We start from the raw sequence: 27,804 nt of genomic DNA, 5'->3' as shown, positions 1-27,804 counted from the left end.
GAAATGTAGTCTTCTGGGTCCAGAAGACCCTCTGCGGCAGGCCCCTAGGCCAGCAGCCTGCTAGAGCCAGCTTGTGACAGTTTGCAAGAGCTGACTGTTCAAATGTCAGAAATATTTGTGAGCCACTTGACACACACAGCCATTATTACAAATTCAATTATAAAAACTGATAAGTAAATAGATATTAAAAACAAAGGTAATGAATACCCCCAAACTCATCACTTCTAATTATTTTACTACTTTTTACTATGATCTATGTTCTTGAGATTATTTATGCTTATTTCATCTGTACAGTGAAAATATTATGTAACGGTGGGCATCTCTGCATCTTGTCCCAACTTCTGTTCCGTGATGTCACGTTAGTAGTTTGAAATTGGCCGTAGGATTATTTACACCATGGAAGTGGGCAAATGCTCCAGACCGGGGCTTTTTCCTCCCGGCGAACCAGTTGTTCAGCATTTACCAGGACACCGCTGCCTCTGCCCCAAGCTCAGCCAACACGGCCTTCATCAAGACAGAGGGAAACCAGTGTGTGTCCTGGCACGGCTGCTGTCGTGCTGGACCGAGCCAGGCTGCCTGACTGAGTCCTGGGTTCTAGTCCAGCCGGGGCGTCTGATTTAGTATATAGCTTGCCGGACAGGGAAAATGTATCCATTAGGTTAGTGGCCCATGAAAAATGTTTAATTTTAGTTTCTTTGACATTCATAAGAAAGATGAATAGACTAAGAATGAATATATAATTGTGAATCCACTCTGGATTATATTCATCTTTGTCCCCATGCAATTGTAACGTATAAATTTTATGGTTTTGCTTTGGGAGGCAGGAGTCCACCAGAATCGTGGTGCAGCCCTGTGGGGGTGGGGGAGCTCAGAGAAACACTGCAGAGGTCCTGACAAGGTCACATAGCTGCTGTTCCTGGTGAAAATGTAGGAATCAAGTCAATTCTCAGTAACAAAGCATGACTTTAAATTCTGGTTGAAATACTATGCAGTCATGAGAAGTAAAGTGTGCTGGGTAAATCAGACGGAGGGAAAGCTCATGAGAGGGTATGTAGACATCAGTCCTGGAGCACACTCTGGGGTTACCTCCGTGGGGAATTTGCTCACAGTGAGGGAAGGAAGCAAGGAGGAGAAAGAAAACAGGTGATGTGTCAGCCTGGTCAAATGGAACATAGACTTCAGTTTCCTTTTTTCCCATGCAACATCTCATTTCTTTTCTATATTGATTTACTCTCTTTTATCCCTATACCTGCTCCCATTCCCTGATCCCTATGGCAACCGTTCTGATGTGTATTTTTTTTCTCAAAATGAGCCTTGTTTGCCTGCTGCTGTTTTTAAGTTGTGTAAATGGTATTGTGTTACCGTCTCATTCTGTTTCTTATCTTTTCACTAAGAGCTGTGTTTTAAAGATCCATCCATGTGGCTGTGTGTCTGCGGTATGGATCCACACTAATTATCCTCTACTCTTCCAGTGAGGGACACCCAGCTTTGCCACCCACTCCCTTCCCCTACAGATAATGCCTCACGTGTCATCGGTTGTGTGCCTTCCAGACCTTCCGGATGGTTAACAGGAACGCTTGCTGCGTCAGCAGCAGCATGCCGTTTTTCTCCAGCAGCGAAACCTCCACTCCCCAACCTTCCGCAGTGTGTGTGGGGCCGGGGACCCTCGCCCCTGCCGGCAGCGACATTATGTGGCTTCCTAACATTTGCCAGTGTAATGGATCCCTATTAAATGTGCATCTCTCTGATTACTGGTGATTTTCGATGTGTCTTCTTGAGCTAACATGTGAGTTTTAGGTGTTTCCTCCTCTGAAATTGTCTTTTAAAAACTCAGCCCATTTTTCTTTACTGGCGACAGTGTTCTTGCTTTGATTTGCAGAACTTCCAGATGTCAACCGCTGGTTTCAGGTTGGCAAACACCTTCCTCCACTCTGTCCTGTGTCTGCCGACTTTGCCCGTGGTGTCCTTCATTAAACAAAAACAAATCTTAGTTTTGACATAATTAAATTTATGAGGTTTTGCTCTGACGTTTTGTGCTTATGAATTTTTGTTCGAGAAGTCCTTCCTTGCCCTTAGGTCACAAAAATATTTTCCTACGTTAACTTCGTAGTGTTACCATCCTGTTTAGAATCTTTCCTCTGCCTGGAGCCTCTCTCTCTGTATGAGGAGTTAGGTACGGATCCTGTTTTACTTTTCTCCATATAATAGCCATTTTCCAACACCATCGTCAGACCGTCCATCCTTCTTGGTGATGCCACTCTTATTGTTTATTAAGTCCTCGAAGTATACATAAGCCTGCCTCTGAGCCCTCTGTTCTGTTCCACTGGTCTTCATGCCTATCCCTGCAGAGACATCACGTTGGATTTACCGCTATGGCCTTGTAATATCTTTATATCTGCAGGTCAAGTCTTCCTGGTTTGCCCTCTTTCACTAAGGTTGACCTAGCTGTTTGAGGCCTATGCATCTTTGTATAAATTTTAGAATACATTTTTAGAAAGTCTAGAAAAGTCATTTGGAATCTTTATTGGAATTGCCTTATATTTATAGATTAATTTGTGAAGAGCTTTTATCTTTTGATATTATCTTTCTGGGAGCACGGAGCAAGTAAGTCTCCTTATTTCCTGTATATTTGTTATATTGTAATGAAAAATACCAGGAATGAAGAAACTGGGGCAGAACAGAGAGAACTGGGCATGGAGGCACGGTGGGGGGACCCTCCCTGCAGCACACAGAGCACACTGCAGTGCAGAGCCTGTAAGGTGACGGCCAAGGCCGAACTCTGGCTCAGTCGTGTCATGCGGGTCCAGGCGGGCCAGGCGCCGGGCAGCCCTCCTGGCCAGCATCTCGTTTAAGTCCTTAGCAGCCCTGTGGGGCAGCTGCTGCTGCCGCAGCTTCACAGGCTCAGGGGATGAGGAACTGGTCCCGGGCAAGTTGCAGAGACAGACTTTGGACCCAGCAGGCTGACCTCAGGGTTCGAGCTCTTAGCCACGGTACCGTCCACCCCCTGGGTTGCTGCTGTTACGGTTCAATGACAGGGGAACCCCGCCTATCCGTGCTGGTCGTTGGGGTGTATTTTTGCAGTAGCCCCTCTTGGCCTTAGCGTGTCCTCAGCTTGGCACTTGGAGCGGCCTTTGCAGTGACCCCAGGCAATGAAGGACCCCAGCCCCCCAGCCCTACCTGGCCCTGGGGTGGAGAGCCAGCTGGAGAAGGAGCACGTCCCCCCCACTAGCTGCACCCCCATCTGCCCTCTCCGCTTGAACCAGGAAACAGCCCATTCGGGGCTTGTGGTTTTCTTGGTCCCACATCCCACTGAGCACATCTGGGAATTTTCTCTTGGGATTCTGGGGTCAAGGGATGATTCCTGAACCCAGGGAAAGCTCTGGGAGGAGGTGTTGGCTGCCAGGGGAGGCCCCACCCTAGCTTCAGCCCAGAGGCCTTGGGCAGGCTGCTAGGCCTCTCTGGGCCTCCATTTCCTCGTCCCCATGCAGGGCTGGCCCACTGGCAGAGCTGGAGAAGGAGTCTGGAAGGGAGCTTTTCCCTTCACACCCCTCCTGTCTTACATGCAGCTTGCAGAGGGTCACGATCCGCTTTACACAAGGGTTCCACCCGGTGTAAGCCAAGGGGCCCTCGGGGAGCCGCTGACTCCTGCTGAGTCAGTGCCAGACGCTTTGCTCCTGTCACCTCCCTTAATGCTGTGGGGACCAGGCAAGGGCGTCATGATCTCCATTTTACGGGGGGGTGGGGAAGCTGAGGCTCAGAGAGGTGAGGCGATGTGCCCAGGTTCACACAGCCCTTGAGTAGTAGAGCCAGGATTTGAACCCAGGCCTGTCAGACCCTGAGGCAGCTGTTCTTTCCAAGCACAGGTTAGTGGCTCCGAGACTCTGGGGGAAGGGAGCCAAGATGCTCAGTGTGAGGAGCACATGTCTGTGAAGATAAGCCCCAAACCCAGCAAGCGTGTCCACAAAAATTGATAATGTGGCTCCGCGGGTGCAGCGGCCCCACCCTGGTATTTCCCTTCCACGAACACAGCGGCTGGCACAAAACCCAGGCCCCTGACTTCCTGACGTTCACGTTTGCCGGGTGGGGGAGGGAGAAGGGGTCCACTGTAGGCTGAGGTCAGAGGAGGGGGCGGGCTGGCAGCCCAGGGGCTGCGGGGTCTATAATAACTTCTCACCTGTAGAAAGGGCTTGACGGGCCACAAAGCCTCCTGGAAAGGGTCGGGGCTGGGTAGCGATGGCGAGACGTCCCCAGCGGTCAGTTAAGGCTAGAGTCGGGGCATGAACGTGCCAGGTGGGGTTCCAGGGAGGGGCGGCCACCAGTGGTCTGCCCTCCAGGTAGGGCCAGGCCAGGCGGGCTGCTGGCTCTCTGCATCTGCTTTCCTGTTCTGTCTCTCTCCATCTCTCTATCTCTATCATCTCCATCTCTATCTCTATTATCTCTGTCTCTTTTTGTTTCCTACCCAGGAAACCAGCATGTGGTTATCAAATGGAGGCCCAGCCCCTGGAAGCGACACACCCCAGCCGGGTCTGTCTGAGACGCTCCGCTGACTCAGGGCCCCTTCCGGCTGGTGCCAAACTCCCGCATCCATCAATTCAGCCAAAACAGATTTATTCAGGGCCTGAACGTGCGAGGCTCGGGGTGGCCGGCCCGGTGAGCGAGGCATCGAAGGGCCTACTGTGCAGTAGCTCTGGTTCCGGGGGAAACGCCCACCCTCTCTCGGCTCGGCCCAGTCCTCTCCCCTGCCCGGGACCCCCCCACCCGTTGGGGTGCAGAGCCCTGACCAATTCGCCCTCCTCCCCCATGTGACAGCAGATTAGCGGTCGGGCCACCACGTGGCAGTCAGAGTAGGGACCAGGCGGCGTGTTGAAGTATGACACCACTGGGTAAGGGGCATTCTCTGAAATTCAGTGTCCCCAGACACCTGGAGGGCAGGCAGCCCCCTGAATTGTGGGGCCTCCTCTGTGAGGATCTGGCCGAGACTGGGGGCAGGCGGGCTGGGAGGACCTGTCCCACCCCAAGCAGCCCTCCAATCCACAAAGGCCCTGGGGCCTGACAGCTGACCACCTCCTGAACACCCCTCGCACGCGGGCAGCCAGAAGGCAGCGATGTGGAGGGCAGTGGCAAGAGGCGGAAGGGGAGAGGCTGGGGGCTCCTTCAAGGGGCTGTGCCCACCACAGACTCCCCTATTTGGGCTCAGGCCCTTGCTGTCACCAGAAGGTGGGTGATGGCAGAGACAGGCTGCTTTGCTGGGAAGGCAGGGGGGCGTGGGGCAGAGTGAGGGTGCTGCTCTGTGCTGGCAGGCGTCCCAGGATTACAGGAACTTCAGACCCCTGCAGTCCTGGATCGGTGGACGCTAGGACCCACAGACGGATCTGGATGGGACCCTTGAGGCCACGTGGTCGACCCTGGTCCCTGTCCCCTCCCGTCCCAGCCGCATTGTACAGACAAGGGCACTGAGGCCAGAGGGAGGCAGAGAGCCACCCAAGGTCACACAGCGAGTCAGAGCTGAGTCCAGATGGCAGGGCCCACCACGGCCTGACCACTTGAGTCCCCCTATTCATGAGACACAGAGTGGGCCTGGTCAGCTCGGGCAGTGCCAGAAGTGGAGGACGTGGTGCTCTGTCTTGGGAAGTAGAGGATGACGAACCAGCAGAAGATGAAGATACCTGTCAGGGAGGAGAGGGCGTCAGTGAGCCTGGGGTGCGGCCAGCAGGGAGTGGGGCAGCCTGGCTGGAGTTGCCCAGCAGAGAAACAGCTCCACTCTAACAACCCAAGAATGTATGGAAAAATTAGGCAAAAACGAAACTTACTTCTAAAAAAGAACCATATAGAAATCTTGGAAATGAAGAATGGAGTCCTTGAAATAACAAATATACACACATCTATCACAGAAAAGGAAGAGCAAAACACAGGAATTTTCAGACGTACAAAACAACCACCACCACAGTGGGTTTCTCCCACCGCCCGTCTGTAGAGGATTACTACAGGGTGCCCTTCCGTGAGAAGAAGGAAGGTGTGAGGTATAAAAATTATAGTAAGTATAGAAATTGGTAGGAAAATAAAAACTTTGTGCTTAAAAGAAATTTACAGCTAAAACTCTAAACAATGAAAACATTGGGAAGAGTTCAAGGGCCCTTAAAGCGTAGTGAGGGCCCTGTCGTGTTTGGAAGGAAGACAGAAGTACCAAGTAACTCACACTCAGTTGAAACAATTCAGGAGAGTGAAGTGTTCAGGCTTAAATATTAAGGGTAAACTCTGAAAGAATAATGATAGCATCTACAGTTTCCAGGTACATTTCTTAACCTCTGGGTTTTTCCAGATGTGGACTCATGATTCTTCATCTGGGGACCATTTCAGACAGCCTAATAATAAGGACTTCTGCTGTGATTAACATAGTTCCCACACACTGAAGGCCTACTGTGTCCCCACACGCGTTATCTCAGTTGCTCATCGGGAACTCTGGTGAGAAAGCGCCGGAATTATCCCGACTTCACAGATGACTGCGCAGAGGAGCGGGGAGACTTGCTGGGGTGGTGAGTGGAACCGGGACTTGCTCTCAGGTTCGCCTGTTCCCCACCACGAGGCCACGCAGTCCCAGGAGGTGCTGGGAGCCAGCCCCGTTTCTGTGGGCTCCCACCCGCTGGATCTCGGCCAGCCAGGTTCCTGGTGACTCTCTGGACGAGATCGGACTGTGAGACAAAGCACACACTGTGCTTCCCTTCCCACCTGTCAGGCTGTTGTACGTATGAGCCAGGGGTGTGAGGAGCAAAGAGGGCAGGTGCGGGCAGGGAAACCGTGACCCACACCCTGGACGCCTGCCCCTTTGCGGGGGTATCAGAGGAAGGACCCTGAGGGGCAGGGAGCAGACGGAGTCATCATTTCCTTCCTGCCTCCACAGCTCCTCAGAGACTCTGTGCATGTCATGCAGCCATCGCATCACAGGACCCTGTCTCCTGATCACAGCTGACTGGACCAGAGAGGGACCCCTCACCCAAGATGGCCCAATCAGATGCTTGGCTCTGCTCAGACGTGCAAGAGACAATCAGACTGTGGTCATTAGTTTTGGAAAGTCACGTGGGGTTGAGGTGGTCATACTGCGTGGCCGTGTGGGGGCCGTGGGTAGGAATGGGCCAGCGGAGAGAAGAATGAAGGAGTTTCCACAGACAGAAGGTGAGAGGCTACACACGGCTCCAGAGAAAAAGATGGAGAAAGTCTCTGCTTTGCTTTTGCTAGCCTTTCCTCCGGGTACTGGCTGCCATGAGGTCAGCCAGCCCCCCTGCCCTATGGTCCTTGAGGGAGCTCTGGATATTTAAAATCAGTCCCTTTGGTTTGAGCTAGGCTGACTGGTGTCCTGTTTCTTGCCGTCTGCTGCCACCTCCCATCACTCCCCAGTGCAGACGGGGCAGCCCGTCACCTCCCTGGCCCGGGAGCCTCACCTTGCAGGGAGTTGAACAGTGCGAAGACGTAGGTGGCGGACAGACCAAGCGGTGTGAAGATGACCAGCCCCCACGTCATGCCCAGCAGGCTCGAGAGGCCCAGCACGGTGAGGACCCCCTTCCAGTTCAGCCCCTGCATCTTGCCCACTGTGGCATTCGACAGAGTGAAGATCTTCCAGGCCACCAGGCCCAGGACCACGGCGCTGAAGAGGAAGGTGACGAGGAAGTAGCCGTGGACAGTGACGTAGAGGGCAGTTTTCTCATAGAACCAGCACCTGGAGGAGACGGATGGCCATCGGGACTGGGGCTGCGAGGGGTGCCAGTGGCCGGCAAGGCCCAGGGATCTGCCTAACTGACCTTCTGTGACCGAGAAGAGGCCTTCTCCTGTTTCCACCCGCCGACCCCCGACTCCCGGGGACAGGGCTGTCACGAGGCTCCATTCTGCTGTCTCTTTACACCAGCGAGTGCAAAAGGTCCAATTTGGGCCCCAAAACATGTTTTGTTTGCCCCACATTATATTGTAAAAAAGCTGAATTAAGGTGGTCACCCTTTAAAAAACAGCAAGTTTGGCGTAAACATCCGTATTTCTGCTTCTCGTAAAACCATGCACCTGGCAGCCCTGGGGACGCCTTCCTGAGGGACAGTAATCAGCTGTCCTTGGGAAGAGCATGTGACTGCCAGTCTGCTGCAGGCCCCTGCCCCCGGACCACCGCGTGCACTTCTGTTATCTATCCAGCCCCTGGGTTTGGGGCCCTGGGGACAGGACCAAGGCCCCACCAGCCCCTCTTAGTACAGAGGGTGCCCCGGTATAGGCTCTGCTCCGCCCCACAGCTCCCTGCACTGCAGAAAGAGCATGTGGATCGGCCCCCCCATTGTATGGACGAGGAGACTGAGGCCCTGGGAGGGGACGAGCTCGCCCAAGGTCACACAGCAACTCAGAGGCTGAGCCTGGACAGAACCAGGGCTGTTGCAAATGTTGGGCAGGTTGTGTCCTGCACAAGGGCATCCGGCGGGGAGGGCAGGTGGGGGCTGAAATCCAGCTCACCCTCCACCCACCAGGCTGAGCACCCGGCGTGACAGGTTGGGGGGACGGGAGGAGCTACATTTAAAAATTTGCCCAAAGGTGCCATATGGGCTGGTGGCGGCCCAGGCCAGAGCAAGGCATCCTGCCTCCTGGTGCAGGTCTCTGTCCTCCTCAGGCCCCCTCTCTCATTGCACTTCCTCTCTCCAGGCCTCAGTTTACCCCTGCAGGCCATGAAATAGCTGGATCTGAGGATCTTTGCCTTGACTCAGTCTCTCTTCCCCGGGTTCCCTCCTCTCCCCTCCTCCCTCTGGCCCCGATATGTGCAGCCAGGGACCTGATGTCACCCCTGTGCTGCCAGCCACCACTCACAGCTCCAGCGTGGTGGTATTCTCCTTGTCATGGATGGCGTAGAGGCCATAGCTCTTGGCAATCCCATTGCCAAAGACGATTAGGGCAGGCAGGCCTGTGCGCGAGGGGAAGAGGGATGGCATTGCCGAGGCTCCCTTGGAGTGTCCCCCTCCAACGCCCCCTCCTTCTGCCATCCCTCAAGTGCTGACAGGCGCCTGAGAGAGGGAGCTGCTCTCTGCCAGGCCGTTCCCTCCCTGCCCCTCCCAGGGCGCCTACCCCAGCCCACGAGGCTCAGCTTCAGGAAGTAGTGCCCGAAGTAGGTGTTGAAGACCCTGATGATGAGCAGGTAGAGGTGGAAGGCTTCCAGGCCCATCCAGGTGAAGGTGCAGAGCAGGAAGTAGTGGAAGACGGCCCCGTGTGCCCGGCAGGCAGCCTCGGACGCCCTCCGGCCAACCCCCATGTTGATGAAGAAGACCAGATTCAGGAGAAACAAGCTAATGCTCAAGGCCACATGGATCTTGGGGGCGTCTTCTGACTTGAGCCTCTGCCAATAGAACCTGGGGCGAGAAGGGCCAGTGAGAGGCTGCAGGGGCCACAGCTGCCATGGGGGTCCCAGGCCTCTCCATTCCACTTCCTCTGGTCCATCCCTGCCAGCAACCAGAGTGGGAGCACCCTCAGGTTCAAGTCCAGGAGTCCTCTTGAGGCCCCCAGGGCCCTATGGGTTCCAGATCCTGCTGGCCTCATCCCTCTTTAGCCAAACTGCATACCTTATAATTCCCTGAATGCACGCTGCTTTTCCACGCCTCCCAGATTTTGCCCATGCCCTTCCCTCTGCTCTCAATGCCTTCCCTACTCTGCCTTCAAAACTCCCCTGGGACGGTTCCATCTGGGAAGGCTGTCTCCAAATGTCCCTTATCCCGGGCTGATGTGGGTTTCCCAGCAGTGCAGTAAAACTGTGTACCCTTCTCTTGTCACTGTCCCTCCCCATGCTGTGACCTTGGGCCTGGCGCAGCTGGCGGGAGGAGGCCTTGGGTGCACTGGCTGAGGGAGTGGACAGATTGATGCATGGGGCATAAGGCACAGTAGGGAGAGTGAGGCTCAGAGAGGGACAGGGCCTCTCGCAGAGTCACAGAGCAGAGCAGGGGCTCTAGGCTCCCAGCCCAGTTCTTTGTCCCCAGCCTCCCCTCCCTCTCTGTGGAGCTCCCACTCTGACTTCTTAGCAAATTAGATCCTGAAGGGCTCGCACCTGAGGGATGGGACCGCAGGGCTGCCTGGAGGGGGCGTGCAGGATAATGTCCACCTCATCTGAGATATCAGACCCCACCTTTGGGAGCTGGTAACAATTCCTCCTCGTGCTCCAAGCCTGGCTCACAGGGTCCAGGTGGAAAGTCACGCTCAGCTTGTCAGGGATGGGGGCGGTGGCCTCGGCCAGGGCTTGGGGGATGCAGGCAGCGGTGGCACCACTTATACTCATGGTTCAGTCTGAGATGGAGCGAGTGGGGCCAGTGGGGGCTGTAACCCAGGGCCAAATGGTGACAGAGGCAAAGGGGCACGTGGAGAAGGACAGTGGAAGGGCCCCAGACCGGGAGTCAGGAGACCCAAGGGCTGCTCCAGGTCGGTCATGGGTCAGGAGCTGAGGGACGAGCCAGCCTGGGGCAGCTCCGTCAAGCTGGCAGTTCCCGTGGGTCCTCAGCCACGGCCTGGGCCGGGAGAGCCTGGGTGCAGGCTGCAGAGGCCTCTGCTGTTTCTACCTGTCCTGCACCCACTCCTCCTTCTCCCAGAACTAGCCCCAGGCTCCTCTGAGGAGCACCCCTCCCAACTCTCAGCTGTGAGCTTTGAGCAGAGTTGGCCTTTTGTGGGCTCAAATCCAAGAGCAGGCACGTGACCTGGGCTGGCCAGTGAGTCGTCCGTCCCTCCACCCCTGACCACCCCCTCAGTCGTGGGCACGTGGTCCAAGTGAGACCAACGACGCTTGGCTCTGGTATACACGGGATAAAATTGCATACACACTCACACTCACACACTCATACAAACGAATACATGTATAAAAAGGTGAAAACTGAGTGAGGTCTGTATTCTAGTTCGTAGCACTGTACCAATGTCAGTTTCCTGGTTTTGATATTGTACTACAGTTATATAAAGTGTCATCACTGGGGAAAGCTGGACGAAGAAACCATGAGACTCTGTGTACTATGTTTGCAACTTCCTGTTAGTCTATAATTATCTCAAAATAAAAAATCATTGGTTTTTTTTTTTTAAAGACCTAAATTCTGAGACTTAGTTTAGAATATTACCTGTTTAGGCAGCTAAGACGCTGCAAGGCAAGCCTGGGGCTCCCTAAGGCCCCTGAGTGTGGAGAGGCAGCCTGAGATGACTGACAAAGGAGAAAGCAACGTTGTGAGAAGCAGAGAGAGATGAAGTTCTGAGGACATGGTGCTGGATCAAACTGTGCCTGAAGTGACCTCACTTTGGGTTTTTCAATTACTTGAACCACATGTGCTCTATTATATTTAAGGCAATTTGAGTTGAGTTTCTGCCACTTGCAACTGAAATAGCTGGGACACATTTCAACCTCCAACCCCGTTTTGTAAACGAGGAAACTAAGGTTTGGAGAAAATATCAGCACAGGGCTGCACAGCCAGGATGCTTTCTACTCTGCACTGTCGCCGCTGTTGAGGGCAGGAGGGAGTGGGGATGGGGGTCACCCACCTCAGGGCAGCGTAGAGGGCAATGGTGAAGGCCAGGAAGAACATGGAGGCACCACAGCCAGCCTGGGAAATGTACTTGAGGGCCTGCACAGTGACGTTGTCCAAGACTGGCCTCTGTGGATGACCCCCCAAACCAGGACCCCATCATTTGGAGGCCAGGCCCACACACCCCAAAGGCCCTGGCCCCTGCCGGGCAGCCTCCTCCCTGGGCAGAGCCATCGGGATTGGGGTCGGGGCTGTTACCAGCAGCAGGGCGAAGAAGGTCAGGTGGTCACAGCGGCACACAGTCTCCTTGGCTCTGAGCTCCGTGGAGCAGCCTTTGGAAGACCAGTCTCCTGTTGACCCTGGAGAGGATGTGGGGGTGGGGTGGGACATAGAGGAGTGGACAGGGATGCAGGGGAGTGGAGGGGAGGAGAGGGGACCGGAGGGAAGCCACAGAGGGGAAGGGCCCTGTGGGTGGAGCCCGTGCCCTCCCACCTATCTTACCTAGGGGTCCTCCACGCCCTACCTTTATTCGCATCCCAGAACACACAGCTGAGGGTCACGTTCTGAAAGCAAAAGTGGGAGTCAGGGGAGAGGCAGCGGGAGATGGGGATAGGGGAGAGGGAAGCTTGGGGAGGGGTGGGGGAGGATAGTGTGCTCCGTGTCTTAGCATGTGCATGCATTATGTAGAAAGCAAGGCCCCCCACCGTGGGTCACGCAGGAACACTGACAGCACCATGTGACGCTCCCCAGGGGGGCGCACAGGCGGTGGGGAGATGGTGGGGGCTGCACTGGGAGGGTTGCGTGTCTGTGGGCACCTGCCTTTATTGGAGCACATATGTGGGAGGGTGTGTAATGCCATGTGCATGCAGGTGGGTTTGCCAGGTCCTGTGTGCACCTCTGTGAGTAGGAGGCGTCCCCCCATGGGGACATACGTGTACAGAGCGGGCCTGTGTCCCTGGGCACATTGTGTGTGTGGTGGCTTCTCCTGGGTGTATGTGGAAGGGTGGGGGTGAAGAGTCCTGAGCATGTCTGCCTGTAAGCCCGTGGGTGCCCACCCTCCTGTCTGCCCCTCAGTGACGGCCACACCCGGTGGGAGGGCACTCACGGGCGGCTGCTGCTGGTGGGAGAAGGTGATCTCCAAGGGATCGGCCAGCCCGGTGACACATGTGTGGCCCAAACTCAAGCCCACTACGCGATTGTCCAACACTCTGCTGCCGTCCTCCAGGCTGAGCTGGGGGCCCTGTGGAGGGCGGGGGAGGTGGGGCTGCAGAAGGGGCTCTCCCAACCCCAGCCCGGCGGGGGTCCTGGGGTCCTCTAGGACCTGCAGTCCTTGTCTGGAGCGCAAAGTCTGAGGCCAGAGGACCAGGGGGCCGAGGGATCACAGGTGATATTTCTCCTGCTGCTCCTTATAGTCTCCTGCTTGGGCTGGGCCATGGCGACACAGACCAACTGGTCACAAGGCCATGCATCTGCTGGCTCTCCGTTGCTGTCCTCCAGACTTCCTCTGCCCTCTTAGCGGAGGGGTGCAGGGCCAGGAGAAAGATCAGCCCAGAAGTGGAGGCCAGTGGGTGCCCACAGGTGGGGGAGCACCTGCCCACACCAGCACTTAGGGGCACACACGTCTACAGGTGCAAGGGGACACGCCTCTGGGGCCACACACCTGGTGGTACACATATGCAAGGGCATGGATACCCTTCTTGTGTGGACATGGGCACACCAGAGCACGTATGATTGTGTCTGCACCAGGAATATGAAAGGATGTGCACGTTTGTGCCTGCACAAGGACACACCGGGGGACATGAACACACTCAGCATACACATACACATTCCAAGGGCTGGTGTGTGGGGTCCAAACATCTGAGTGCGTGTGGTCAGTGTGAGTCTGCAGTCCACAGACTTAGACACAGGGATCTGGGTTGACTGTGGGCTTCCTTAGAAACGCTCCAGAGGCTCATCACCTCCTCCACCCCCATCGGGCCCCCTAGCGGACTCCAGAGAGGGCCAGCACGGCCTGGTGAACGGAGCATTGAGCCCCCAGCAGGCTTCTCCTCACCTTGAAGAGATTCCCCGGACCGACGTTCAGCACAGTTATGGCCAACCGGACCATCGACCTGCTGCCCTGCAGGGACTTGAAGAGGGTCCTGGGCAGCCGGACTCTGTCAGGGTGCTCGTGCCCATCATCCGTCATCTGAGTTGGGATCTGCAACCACAGACTCAACCGCTCCCGTCTTTATCCAGGGATTCCAGCCTCTGACTCAGGTCTTTCCACTCGCCAGGTTGGGAGGGGAAACTGAGGCACACTGGGTGGAGGGGCAGCACCCGAGGACACGGGCTCTGAGAGGCAGGACACCTGGGGACACAGTCAAGCTCTGCTCTGTGCAGGCCGTGAGCCCCATGGACAAGTCATGGCCCTCATGGAGCCTCAGTTTCCCCAATATGGAGATGGCGCTAACAAGCTGCCTGTGTGGCCACCTGATGGGCTGGAAGTGGGCCGTGAAAAGGTGACACCTGGACAAGCTCACTTTGCAGGTGTGAGGGAGGGTGGGCTGTGGTGCGCTTTTGGCCAGGGTCCTAACGGGCCCTGTGCTCACACAGGGCTTCATGATGACGGTGTTTGGCTCCTGACTTGGGAAAAAATGGAAAGAACAAGGCCATCGGGAAGGGAGATGGTGAGGGCAGAGATGGAGGATACGAGAATTCACACTGACTGTGACTTTTACCCATGTCAACGGCAAATTTCGTAAAAGCTGAGTGATCAAAATATTGAAGTAAATTTCACTGGTAATTGCAAAGTATGTTTTGTTCATGCTCTGACCTTACTGTTCCCCTGGGACGCAGCCCGACCCCCACCCAGTCCTGCCTCAAATGCATCCCCTGCACAGTGGAACAGCGGGAGCTAAGCGTGGTAGCTGAGGGCCCCGACTTTCTTGTTCCCAGTCCAGACCCTAGTCAAAAAGATGTGTGGGTGACTTCTGGGGTCACTGTGTACCCCACACAGAGGACTCAGCTCTTGGGTGACATAAAAAGGGTTGAGAAGGGCCCTATCCGTCTTCCTTCTCCCCTTCTCCAGGCAGACCTAAAATACCTCCGTGATAGACAACTTGCCTGCTGCCTGGACCTCCAGCCTCGGCTTCATTCCTCGAGCGAGGCTGCGCCCTCGCTGAAGCAGCATTCCCTGTGTGCTGTCTCATTTGCTCCCCCCACTAACCTTGAAAGTGGGCCATAGCATCACCATTTTACAGATGGGAAAACTGAGGCTCAGAAGATTAAGTGATTGCCTGAGACCACAATAGCTGGTAAAGGGCAGAGCTGGGATTCCAATGCAGACCAATGTAAATCCAGTCCGCCTGTTCAGTCCTGGGAGTACTGCTAGGTGTGTCTCAACCTGGTTTCTAATGCGCACCCTGGGTAGAAGAGCTCTTGGGAAGTTCAGACTTTGAAGGAGTCTTAAGGCTCATTTTATAGACAAGCGTTCTGGGCTGAGAGAGGGTCAGGGGTTTCCTGAAGGACACCAAGTGAGGCGGTGGGAAGTCCAGGACCAGAACCCGATCTCTTGGCTGTCAATCTGGTGATCTTCCAAATGCCTCATCTTAGCACCCCGGACACTCTGTCAACGGGATCCAGTCATCCAATTAAGTCGCTGGCCCCTGTTGGCAAGGTGACAGGGCACTCCCCATGGGACATCGAAGGGACAAGTTTTGATGGGCACCAAGCACAGACTAGGACTCTCTCAGAATTCCGAAAAATCTACCTGAGGAAAATGGGGCCAGGACTACCAACAGGAACGGGGGACCTTGTCACCTGAAAGGGCGTCAGGGAGAAGTGCAGGTCCTCTGAGATGTTGGTGCTGATGTCCTTGACAAAAGACTTCAAAAAAGACATATTGACTGTGTCCGTGACACTCTCCTCCACCAGATGGATCTCGTAGTTCAGCCAGTACCTGCAAGGGGCCAGGATCAGGGGAAAGGAGGGGTTTGCAGGCTGAGTGACACACGCACCTTCCTGAAGGACAGGAGGGAGCGAGCACGAGGCTCTTGGGGTAGGAAGGGTGACCCAGAATGTCGGTGGAAAGACCCTGGAGTCGCTGGGGAGAAGAGGGCTTCCACGGGAGCCATCCAAGCTGGCTCTGAGGGACTTCAGCCAGGAGCCCCTCTCAGTATTTCACGTGTTTGCCTTTTTTATGATAAAATTTAGGCAAGGTAAAATTTATCATTTTAAAGTGTACAATTCAATGGCATTAAATACATTTACAATGTTGTGCAATCATCATCACTATCTAGTTCCAGAATGTTTTCATCACCCCAGAAGGAAACCCTGTGTCCGTTAAGCAGTCACTCCCTTCCCTCTTCCCTCAGCCCCTGGCAACCTCTAATCTGCTCTCTGTCTCTATGAACTTGCCAATTCTGGATATTTCATATAAATGGAATTACATGATATCTGGTCTTTTGTGCTTGGCTTCACTTCGCATAATGTTCTCAAGGCGCATTTGTGTTGTGGCATGTATAAATATTTCATTCTTTTTTATGGATGAATAATATTCTCTTGTACGGATATAACACATTATTTATCCATTGGTCCATGCTGGACATTTGGGTTGTTTCCCCTTTTGTCTATTGTAACTAGGGTTGCCATGAATATTTATATACAAGCTTTTGCTTGAAGACTTGTTTTCAACTCTTTTGAGTACATACCTAGGAGTGGAATTGCTGGATTATGTGATAATTCTGTATTTAACTTCTTGAGAAAACATCAAACTGTTTTCCATAGGCAGCTGCACCATTTTGCATTTCCATCAGCAATGTATGTTCCAATTTCTCCATATCCTTGCCAACACTTGTAATTTTTCATTTTGTTTTTAATTGTAGCCCTCCTAGTGGGTGTCAAGCGGTATCTCATTGTGGTTTTGATTTGCATTTCCCTGGTGAGTAATGATGTTGAGCATCTTTTCATGTGCTTGTGGGTCTTTGTGTATCTTCTCGGGAGAAATTCCTCTGAGTATTTTAAACTGTGGGATGATAATTATGTGGCGTGAGTGAGCACGTCAGCACGTTTATTGAGTGCTAACTGCTTACTGGGAATTCAGCCTTTGCAGATTGAGCTGTGTGGGAACTGACTTATGCGAACTGAGCTGGTGTTGGAACCACACAGAACATAAAACTTAATTGACGTTTATTTTCTGCGGCCCCCTTGCATCAGCTAAAACGTTAGGGCAAGCCCATGGTGCTCTCCGTGGTACTGAAACGTCACCACGCACGGGTGTTCCTTTTCTGGAGCCTGGGGTGCCAAGTGAGGGCTGAGGTAGCAATGGGAGAGAAGGGGGACGACAGAAGACAAGGCCAGATCAAGGCAGTTGGAAAGGAGTAGCTATGGAGGGCTGGCCAGGGAGATAAAAGGAAGCTTTCATTTTGACATCATTCTTGAATAGTCACAGATACTAAGGGAAAAAAAAACCCCAAAGAAACTGCAGAAAAAATATCGTACAATACTAAGGTTAGGCCAGGCAAAAATGTGCAAATGTGCTTGGGTGGGGCGGGTAATTAGCACACCAGTCAGCCAGAAACAGTGGGCTGAGAGCATCCAAATCCATCGAGTGAGCTACACCAATTAATTCTAGCTTTTATTTACCTTTTAAAAATCTAAACAAAGAAGTATCGTGTTTTCCATTGTCATCAGATAAAATAGGAAGTTGTATTTCACAATACATATCGTTCACCTGATGCACTTTAAAAACATTCCTTGGCCTCATAAAACAGCCCAATTCACTTTCTTGAGGAACATTTCCTGATCTGGTTCTCAGAGTACTTTCAAAAATTATTTTAGTTGTGAAATGTAACATATAGTCAAAAAGTCTAAAGCATGGATGGACAGTTGAATTTTTTTTTTTGAGGAAGATTTGTCCCTGAGCTAACACCTGTACGAGTTGTCCTCTATTTTATGTGGGAGGCCACCACAGCATGGCTTGACAAGCAGTGCTAGGTCTGCGCCTGGGATCTGAACCTGCAAACCCAGGACCACTGAAGCAGAACTTAACCACTGTGCCTCCGCCACTGGGCCGGCCTTACAGTCGAAATTTTCAGTACAAAGTTGACACTCATTTGAGCATCCTCTTCTTTGTCTGATATTAATATAGCCACTAAGATTTCTTTTGGCTCATGTTTGCATAATACATATTTTTCCACAATGTGCCAGTTTTTTCATGGTAAGTGGTGTGAGGGTCAACAACTTATTTTTTACCTTGGAGGGGATATAGTGGTGTTCTCCAGACCTCTGAATGCCCAGAAAATTCACTGAGGTGATGGGCCCCTGAATTCTTATCACCCATCCTCTGGTTCACATGTCTTCCTAAGACATTTAAGTATTTGCCACGTTCCGTTCATCAGATCACCACCCCTGTTTCTTTCAAGTCTTTCATGGTGGCACTAATCTTTGCAGTTCCCCCTAGGGATGTGGTTTTGTTTCTGGTTTACTATCCCAGTAGGAAGAAGACATTCTTTTTCAGAAGCTTCCATTTAATCCATCAGTGGAATGCCCTCCGAAAGGCAATTCAATGGAGAAAGCACAGGCTTTTCAACAAGTGGTGCTGAAAGAATTAGATAGCCAAATGCAAAAATAGTCATGTTTTCAATCTTCTAAAGACATCATTAAGAAAACAAAAAGACAAGACATACACTGGGAGAAAATATTTGCAAATCATACGTCTGATAAAAGGCTTGTATCCAGAGCATATGAAAAATTCTTAAAACTCAATAATAAGAAGACAAGCAACTCAATTTTAAAAAGAGGGAAAGATTTGAATAGTCGTTTCCCCCAAAGAAAACATACAAATGGCTAATAAGCACATGCAAAGGGGCTCAACATCATTAGTCATTGGTGAAATGCAAATGGAAACCACAGTGAGATGTCATCCACGCTGACTGGCATGGCCATAACCAAACGGCCAGACGACACTGCAGGATCTGTGGAAACAGCAGCCCTCTGCAGGCCTGATGGGAAAGGAAATGACGCAGCCACTTTGAGAAACAGTCTGACAGCTTTTTATAAAGCTAAACATATACTTACCATTTACTCCAGCAATCCCATTCCTAGGTATTTACCCAAAAGAAGGGAAAACACACATCTACAAAGACTTGAATTCGAATGTTCACAGCAGCATTATTCATTATAACCCCAAGCTGGAAATAATCCAAATGTCCACCAATTGGTGAATGAATAACCAAAAAGAAGTGTGTCCACACAATGGAATATTACTCAGCAGTAAAAAAGAGCAAACTATTGATACATGCTAAAATATGTGTTACTCAAAAACACTATACGTGAACGAAGCCAGACTCAAAAGACATTATGTGGTTCCCGCATATAAAATGCCCAGAAAAGGCAAATCTATTGAGTAGAAAGCACATTAGTGGTTGCCTGTGGCTGGTTTGGGAGCAGGAATTGTTTGCACACAGGCACAGGGTACTTTTGGGGGTGATGGAAGTGTTCCAAAATGATTGTGATAAGACACTCCGTAAATTTACCACAAATTATCGAGCTACACGCTAACAATGCATAGATCGTATGGCATGTAAATTATACATTAATAAAGCTGTCCAAATTAAGAAAAAACAAGTGAGATACCACTACATGCTTCTCAGAATGGCTAAAATAAAAATGACTGGTAATTCCAAATACCACAAGGTGCGGGGTGACTGGAGCTCTCACATGTGGCTGGTGGGAGGGTAAGGTGACAGGGCCACAACAGAAAACTGGCAGCGCTGACTGAGACCCACCACACGCCCGCCTGTGACAGCCACTCCACCTCCAGGTGTTTAGCCAAGAGAAAGGACTGTGCGTGTCCATGTAAAGACAAGTCCAGAACGTTCACGGCAGCTTTGTTCACAGGAGCCCCTGTTACGGCCCGAATGTTTGCGTTCCCCCCAAATTCACATGTTGAAAGCCTGGCCCCCATTGTGACGGTCTTAGGAAGTGGGCCTTTGGGAGGTCACTAGGTCCTGAGGGTGGAGCCCCCATGAGTGGGATTAGTGCTCTTTTAAAAGAGGCCCGCGAGAGCTCTCCAGTCCTTTTTTCTGCCCTGTGAGGATACGAGAAGTCTGCAGGCTGCAGCCCAGAAGAGGGCTCTCCCCAGAACCCGGCCCTGGTCTTGGACTTTTGTGCTAAAGAACTACGAGAAATACATTTGTGTGCTTTTAAGCCTCTCGGTCTATGGTACTTTGTTACAGCAGCCTAAACTGACTAAGACAGCTCCAAACCAGAAACAATGGAAACGCCTCTCAACAGTAGAAGAGAGAGTAAATCGTGGTGTACTGGTACTGTGGAATACTAGAGAGCAACAACGAGAACAAGCTATTGCCACATTCAAAACGGCCAGACGAACGCCACCGGCATATTGATGAGGGAGAGAAGGCAGACACACGAAAGTGTGTACTGTATGATTCTACTTATACGAAGCCTGAGAAGAGGTAACATTAATGTTTGCTTCACAAGTTAGAATGGTGGTGGCCGTGATGGGCTGTCACTGGCTGGGAAGGAACAGGAAGGACCTTTCTGTGAGGCTAGAAAAGTTCTATGGCTCGATGTGGGTGGAAGTTAAAGGATGCACATATAAATATGTAAAAATTTATTGAGCTGTACTGTTCACATTTGCGCATTTTGTTGTTATTTATATTATACCTCAAAATTGTTTTTTTGGGGAAAAAAAGTTCAGGCTTTGGACCTCTGCTTCTGAGTAGGTTGGAGGTGTTTGTGATACATCAATGCTCTCACTGAGAACAAACGGGAAAGCCAGACACAACGCAAAAATTACTTGTTCAAAGGCATCAGGGAGCGGCTGGAAGAAAGAGGACTAGAGGCGTTAACAGTCTGCAGAGGGAGCGTCTCGGAGAAACAAGCTGAAAACCTGCAGTCACCGTTTTCCTGGGGACACTTGCTCATTCTAAGCCTACATGAAAGACTGAGAATTAGAGTTTTGCTTGGATAGAGGTCACTGCTGGTCACAAACAAGGCCCTGCTGGTCACAATATGAATGAGCCTCAGGAACATGCTAAATGAAGGAAGCCAGACTCAAAAGACAACGTATCGTCTGGTTCTGTTTGTACAAAATGCCCAGAGAGGGCAAATCAACAGAGCGCAGATCGTGGCTGACTGTGGCTGGGTGAGGTGCGGGCACGGGTCACACTTTGCAAAGTCCCAGCAGGGCATTTAGTGGTCTTAGTGGGGTGGCGGGGGCCTCGAAGAGCCTCAAATACACAACTGATTTCTCCTCCAGACCCTTTTCAGAGTCCTGAATCGGCGTGTCAGAGAGGCACCAGCGGAGCGGAAACTCTGAAAAGCAGAGTAGAGTTTCCCACAGGCCTTTACTTTCTTTTAGTGGATTGTAGAGATAAATGAGAAAGATAAAGCAATAAAGCTTTGAGAAGAAAGCATAAAAGAGCATCTCCATGATTTTAGAGTAGGCGAAAATTTTTTAAACAAGACCCAAACGCATTAACTATAAATCTGGTAAATCACACTATATTAAAGTTAAGGATGGCCGTCGTTCGTTAGTCAGAAGACAGCACAAAGAGAACGAAGAGGAAGCCTGCAAAGAGGGAGAAGATATTCATGTTTGCAAATATATGTATTCACAAAGACATGTATGCAGAATACATAAAGATAGCCTAAAAACCACTAAGAAAAATTAAACAACCCCATAGAACAACAAGCAGAAGACTAAGAGGGCACTTCACAAAGAGGACATCAAAATGTCAAATAAACATGTGAAAGGTGTTACATGTCAATGGCCATAAGGGAAACATCATTAAAATCACTCTATGATGTAGCACAAAGCTGCCAGAATGGCTGAAATGAAAAAGCAGACAATGTCAAGTGTTGGCAAGGATATGCAGCAACTAGAACCATCATATACTGATCGTGGGAGTGAAATCTGGTTCAAACACCGATTTGGCAGTTTCTCCTGAAGCCAAGCACCTGCTCACCCTATGACTCACCAGTTCCGCTCCTAGGAACTCGCCTCACAGAAACACACATTTTCACCAAGATATTCGAGCAAGAACGTCCATAGCAACATTGTGTGTATAAGCTGGAGGCCACCCGGATATCCATCAACATAGTGGAATGGGCAAATGAGTTACGTATTTAATCCTTGCAATAATCCTACAAGTAAGGTGTTATTTTAGCCCCATTGTACAGATGAGGGTGCAAAGTCACTTTGAGCACCAGCAGTCTGACCCCAGTCCGTATTGCTGTAACCTCCCCCACCGCCTTCCAGACCGAGGCTCAAGTTTGGGTTTGCTACTAACCTGCTGGGTAGCTGTAGACAAGTTACCTAACCTCTCGGAGCCTTAGTTTTCTTATCTGAAAAATGGGTTGATAACAGGACCTATTTCAACAGGGTTGTGAAGATAAAGGAGGTAATTGGATCAAATGATAGAACTGGGAACAGAATCCACGTCTTCTGACCCCGGTCCCCCTGCTTTGCCCAGAGTGCTTATCCCCTCCACAAGGCAGCTCAGAGAGGAGCCCTCTGACAGCTTCTTGGAGCTAAGAAGCTACTGGAGCAGCTGTGGGGGGAGGGGAGCGTTTCCAGGCCACTGGAAGCATGTCGTCCAATCAGATTGCTTTCCTAACACCCAGCCTGACACAAGCTTTTCCTTCATTTTTTTCAACAAATAAGTATTGAGTGCCAACTCTGAGCCTGTCCTGAGTCCCCCAGAAGAGCTAGGGGCAACTGTGATTGGAAGGCAGAGGAGGGGAGGGAGGCAAATCTGTTGTTGGAGACGACTCTTGGAGACATTGTGCTCTAAACTCTCTCCTCTTCCTCAACCCGATCTCTCTTGATCCCTTGGTCTCATCAGTCTCCTGGTTTCATTGATTCTACATCGTGAATCTCTCTGATCCATCCCTCCTTTCCAGGTTCACAGGGCCAACTGGTGGTGGTGGTGTTGGTGGTGGTTCAGCCCCCGCTCACCCAGACCACCGCAGGTGTACCCCACCTGGTCACTTCTCATCCCGCATCACAGCCCTTGTATCCTTCCCTGAAGCCTGAGTGATCTTTCTGAAAGGTGAAGCTACTGTGCTCTTTCTCTGTTTAAAATATATCATTGCCCTGCCCCCTCCTGCATTGGTATAGCTTACACAACCCTTCACACTGGTCCCTGCTTATGTCTCCAGTCTTATCCTCCACCTGCCCGCTTTCTCCGTCCCCAGCACTTTAGTCTTTCACGGTTCAAAGCACTGTAGTTCTCCCCAGTACTCCCTGAAGTTCTGCTGCTTGTGTCCCCTAACATTGCTAGGGTCCAACTAGAAAACTCCTACACAGTCTCCAAAGCCCTTTCATGGGTGGCCTCCTCTGTGAAGCTTTGGCAGACTTCCCTCCTTTGAGCTGACCTGGCACCTTCTCCACACTTCTGTATGATCACATTTTAGAGTCACCATCGTTTGGGCCCATGTCTGTCCCCTCACAGCTCCCAGTGACAGGGATGGGGGCTGATCCCTCTTTGCACCCCCTGGCTCAGAGGGGGCTTGGTGGGTGGGTCAGGAGGAACGTGGGTGTCAAACAACAAGGTGGCAGAATGAGAAGGGAGCCGCATTTTCTGGGGCCATGGGAACCGACAGTGCTGTCTCTTCCTACTCTACCAGCCCCCGCAGCCCCCGCAGGCGCCCCACAGTCCTGCTTCAGATCATCAGCCCCCTTACCTCTGCAGGGTTTCCAGTTTGCAGGGTTTGCTCCCCTGCTGCCCGCACTCCGTGAAGCACTTCGCAGTGTCGTTAAGGCCAAAGTGGTCGTACGTGTTCATCTTGGGCAACCCCAGGCAGACGTTTCTTGGCTGCTCAGTTACCTTACCTAAGTGGGGTGCAGAGAGCGTAAATGGGCTGGGTAGGGAGGGGCAGCAAGGGCAGGGAGGAGGGAGCACGGAGCTGGGGCTCCGGCGTCTGGTGGTGTGGGCTGGAGTCCCAGCTCCATTCGTCCACACTAACTGTGTGCACCTGAGCTGGACTCATGCCCTCTCTGGGCCTCAGTTTCCGAGGTGAAAGGAGATACTCCTCACACCTCACAGGGCCAGTGAGATGCTTTGGGGAAAGTGTGTACAAAGGACTTGGCTCCGTGGCTGTGTAGATAAAAGGTTTCATATGGTCATGCTATTACCTTTCACTGCCTCCTCCAGGGAGTCTGCCTTGCTTTTCATAGTTGCTCCATATCAGACTTTCTAAAGCCATTGTAGCTGTGGCTTCATCGTATAACTCTTGGACGTATTCTGTTTTGGTTTGGCTCATTCTCCCACATTCCCATTTCAACCCTCACAGTGACCTCTTGGGGTGGGTAGAGAAACTGAGGCCCCCTGGAGCACAGGGATTTGAGCAAGGTCACCAGCTAGCTGGAGACGGCTCCAGGACTGGAGACCAGCTTTCACGACTTTCAGTGCAGTTCCCTCTCACCTGGCGCAGGGGATGGAATGGAAGCTTTGGGCCACTTCCTAGCTGTGTGACCTCAGGCAAGTTACTTAAACTCTCTGATGCTCAATCCTCTCATCAGGCAAATGAGGCTAATAATACCTTCCTTGCAAGTTTTAGGGAGGATTAGAGATCATATGTGCAAAGAACACAGTTCATTGTAGGTCTTCAAAGAGCCGGTATTATTTATTCCAGGAGGTGAGAATTTTGCTGTAAAACTATTTGTAAATTGTGTATTTATGGATGGATGGATGTGTCTACATATTTATCTCTCTCTCAACAAAAGTAATTCTCCACAAAACTTTTAACAGTTAAAAAAAACAAAACTAAACTAAACCGTACGCAAGGACACAAAATGAAAAGCAAAGGTCCCTGCAGCCCCCAGGCCACCCTCCGGAGGTCGCCACCCGCACACCCTCCCGGAAATTGTCTATGCATATGCGAGTATTTTTATATAAATCGTTTAAAAATGTACGTGACCGAGGTGACCTAGCAGTGACTCTTGAAGAGCTCTGGGCATCAGCACCTGTTGATCCATCGCATTCTTTATAAACTGGCAGATTCTTCGTTACATGCGATTGAGACACTTTTTCAGTTGGTCCTCGATGACATTTAGGGTTCTTTTTGGTGTTTTCTGTTTTGAACGATGCTGCATACTTCTTTGTCAGCTTGTGTTAACAATTCATGAAAAACATGCCTATCATAGGAATTTCTGGGTCGAAATGTACGTGCTTTTAAAAAACGGCGAGGTGTTACTGAATTTCCTTCTAAAAGAGATGCACCCATTTACACTGCCACGCAAAGCAGGCGAGATGGACTATTTACCCTTGTGCTCGTAATCCTGGACTTTACCAAACATTCAAATCTTCGCCAATCCGAGGGGTAAAATTGAATTTCACTTTAATTGAAAAAGGAGTTGGCGCATCTACTGTACGTCTTTTTCCCTGAACTGCTTTCTTGCCTTGCCGGGGTGGGGTCCTGACAATCTCTGCACCTTCACCTTTCCCGCTGGCTCCCCGGGCACTGCGGGGGTCTGCCCTCGGGACGTGCAGCCCTGGGGAGAGGCGGGGAGGGAAACACCTACTTTTGATTTTTTCATACTCTTCTCTGGCGTTTGATATTTTTTTAAATCATGTACAATGTGACTTTCACAATAAAAGAAACAAGTTCATTTTTAACACAAAAATAAAATATACGGTAAAGATAATGGCAGACCAAAGTTAGAGTAAATGTAGGGTAAAATGAAATAACATTTTAGTGGATTTTATAATAATCAGATCTATGTGTAACGATGTTTTAAGTAGCTTACAAAGGAATTTTAATTCTCTGTTAGATTGTAAAGATATTCATGAGGCCCCGGCCCCATGGCTGAGTGGTTAAGTTCGCCCTCGGCTTTGGCAGCCCTGGGTTCGGATCCTGGGTGCGGACATGGCACGCTCATCAAGCCACGCTGAGGCAGCATCCCACATGCCACAACTAGAAGGACCCACAACTAAAATATATAACTGTGTACTGGGGAGCTTTGGGGAGAAAAAGAAAAACTCAAAAAAAAAAAGATATTCATGATACATTGCTTAATGGAAAAAATGCCTGATAGCTGAGCATGTGTGTAATATGATCCAGGTTTGCTTTTTAAATAAAGGAGGAAGAGAGAGAGAAGAGGGGAAAGGGGGAGAAAGAGAGACAAAGAGAAAGAGGGAAGAAGAGAGGAGAGGAAGAGAGAAGGGGGCAGGGGCTGGGAGGAGAGGGGAGGGGAGGGAAGAAGAGGAAATGGTCACCTCGAGGGAGGTGCCATTCTCTCTGTAATCCAGCCCTCTCTGTAAGCCAGAGGGATTACAAAAATGGGCGCTGGGTGCAGGTGGCACCACGGGGGTGTGAACTGCCCTGAAATTTCAGTGCAGTCTAGTATGTGTTGCTCTCGGCAAGTACCTAGTGCGGAGGAGATTATTAAAGACCTTTTTTATGATTATTTTTGGAAGATGTCGGAAGCATTCAGCGCAGACAGGGGGAGCCTGAACCAGGCCTCCTGACCCGCCCTACACTTCCCCATCCCGCTCTGCCCCCGAAGCTGGCCTCCGAGGACCACCTCAGTCCGGGTTCACACAGGGTGTGGACTGGAGGGCAGAGGCAGGAGGGTGCAGGGCCCCCACAGCCCCCGCTGCTCTTTGCCAGTGGTCTGTTTTCCTCCGCCACAGCCACAGCCTGCTCTCCCTGGCGCATGACCACCCTTCTTGGGTCCCCTGCCCACACCTTTGGAAAGTCCCTTTATTGAAGAGTGTGTCTGCCTCCTGCTGGGCCCCCTCCACTCCCTGGACTCCTCTGAAGCACCCCCTCCCCTCTGCTGGACTGTGAGCCCTGGGGGCAGGGACCACGAGGTGCACCAGCACTGGGCGCCATTAGTGCTTCCTGAATGAACCAAGGAACAAATGAATGAATGAGCAAACGGATGGCTGGCGACTGACCCATCAGCATCTGCACAGGAAGGAGACAGAAACCTCTCAATGCTCCTCACACTTTTCAAATGGCTGACGCTTTGCCAGAACCGGAGCGCCCACCACACCCACCGCAGGGCAAACTCCATCTCTCGGGGGAGCCTGGAAGGCCACCCAGCGAATTACGGCATTTGTGAGGGCCTTACGAGGTTCCTTACGAGGCCCGCTGAGAGCAGAGGACAGCCTCTGTCGGTTATGAAGTTAACATATCCAGCCAGTGTCACCAGATGGCCTGCTCTGCACCTCCCCACCCGCCAGGAGGACCACACTGCCATTTATCACCCTTTTTTGAGCTGGGGCCTGAATTTTGTCCTTCTCTGAATCTCCCAACAATTGAAGAGAAGAGGGTTCTTAGAAGCCTAGAGAGGTTAATCCATGTGCCCAAAGCCACAAACCCCGTGCTGGACAGGCACACAGGGGAACAGACACGTGGGCCACGGGCTGAATCAAGAGCAAAGCAGGAGGAGCTGCAAGGCACGGGGATGGAGCCAGGAGGAGGGAGCACTCCTTCTGCCAGAGGGGAGCACTGCAGACTGCACAGAGCGGCCAAGAGGGCAAATGAGAGCTGGCCAGGTGGGGGGGCTCCCCTGAGAAAGGACAAGAAGGGCAGGGCCTGAGGTCTCAGACCACCTCTGGGGAACAACACGTGTGTGTGAGGCCAGGAGGAGGGGGCTGGGAGAGTATTGTTCCTAGCTCAGCTGACCCATGACTGTGGGACCATTGCCAGGACAGGCAGAGGGGAGTGGGTGGGAGCGGACAAGGGAGTGGGGGGCATGAGACTCCAGGGCAGCCCAGCCCCTTCCCCAGGAGCTCAGAGGCCAGCTGGAGAAGAGCTTGTCCAGGGACCACCTTGTCCTGGAGCCAGCCTAGCAGGGTGCCACGGCCCAGAGTGGGTGAGTGGGGAGCGTTCTCCCTGGTCCTGTGGGGAGGCAATGGGGCTCTGAGACCCAGCGCCAAGCCATGTCTATCAGGACGACCTCTAACTCAAGGGTGAGGCTAGAGAAGGTGCCGAGACCATCAGGGTGGGCCCCTTGGAGGAGACGCCCCAGACCCCCCCCACTCCTCACCCCCTCCCTGTCCCCATCCCTGGGTCTCCAGGCTTGGCAGGAGGGGACAAGGAATCAGCTGCTCACCAGAGGCCAGAGGCAGGAGGAGTCGCAGGAGCAGCACCCCCAGGGCCCTGGGCGTCACCATCCTCGGCCAGCCTTGCCCACGCTGGCCGGAGCCCTGCAGCCGTGCGTCCCTCTTGTCCCAGGCTCTGCCGGACCGCTCTGCCCCCCACCCCCACAGCCGCATCGCGGCTTCCTGTGGCCTCTTGCTCACCCTTCCTGCTCCATGGCGCCATCGGTTGGGTTGTGAAA

At 52.0% G+C, this 27,804-nt stretch overlaps 1 protein-coding gene across 3 annotated transcripts; it reads right to left on the bottom strand.

Annotated features, from left to right (window-relative positions):
• Positions 1-4,591: 4,591 nt before the first annotated feature.
• On the bottom strand, positions 4,592-27,777 carry ADGRG3 (adhesion G protein-coupled receptor G3). 3 transcript variants are annotated; one of them, XM_005608288.3, is made up of 12 exons: positions 27,577-27,768; positions 23,196-23,343; positions 15,303-15,441; positions 13,555-13,701; positions 12,607-12,741; positions 12,025-12,064; positions 11,760-11,860; positions 11,518-11,630; positions 9,085-9,365; positions 8,830-8,923; positions 7,437-7,711; positions 4,592-5,666 (listed from the first exon to the last, which is right to left on the bottom strand). In XM_005608288.3, the coding sequence occupies exons 1-12, from the start codon at positions 27,737-27,739 to the stop codon at positions 5,554-5,556; spliced, it is 1,749 nt and encodes a 582-aa protein (XP_005608345.2). In that variant the 5' UTR covers positions 27,740-27,768; the 3' UTR covers positions 4,592-5,553. The 3 variants fall into 3 exon arrangements, 2 of the variants coding, with proteins under 2 accessions (XP_005608345.2, XP_023492831.2); XR_011436887.1 differs by lacking the exon at positions 8,830-8,923 and having other exon boundaries at positions 27,577-27,777; XM_023637063.2 differs by lacking the exon at positions 12,607-12,741 and having other exon boundaries at positions 27,577-27,773.
• Between the last annotated feature and the right edge of the window lie 27 nt (positions 27,778-27,804).

The sequence above is a fragment of the Equus caballus genome, chromosome 3 (genome assembly GCF_041296265.1).
Source record: "Equus caballus isolate H_3958 breed thoroughbred chromosome 3, TB-T2T, whole genome shotgun sequence".
In the NCBI taxonomy this organism is placed as follows: domain Eukaryota; kingdom Metazoa; phylum Chordata; class Mammalia; order Perissodactyla; family Equidae; genus Equus; species Equus caballus.
This window is presented reverse-complemented; position numbering and strand designations above follow the sequence as displayed.

Bases quoted from the DNA above. Each gene is read 5' to 3' on its own strand.
- ADGRG3 (XM_005608288.3), bottom strand. From the start codon at position 27,739: ATGCGGCTGTGGGGGTGGGGGGCAGAGCGGTCCGGCAGAGCCTGGGAC. The intron at 11,861-12,024 runs GTAGGGCGTGGA...CATCCTCTCCAG, and splicing joins GTTCTGGGATGCGAATAAAG to GGTCAACAGGAGACTGGTCT. The intron at 8,924-9,084 runs GTAGGCGCCCTG...CCTCGCGCACAG, and splicing joins GCTGAGCCTCGTGGGCTGGG to GCCTGCCTGCCCTAATCGTC.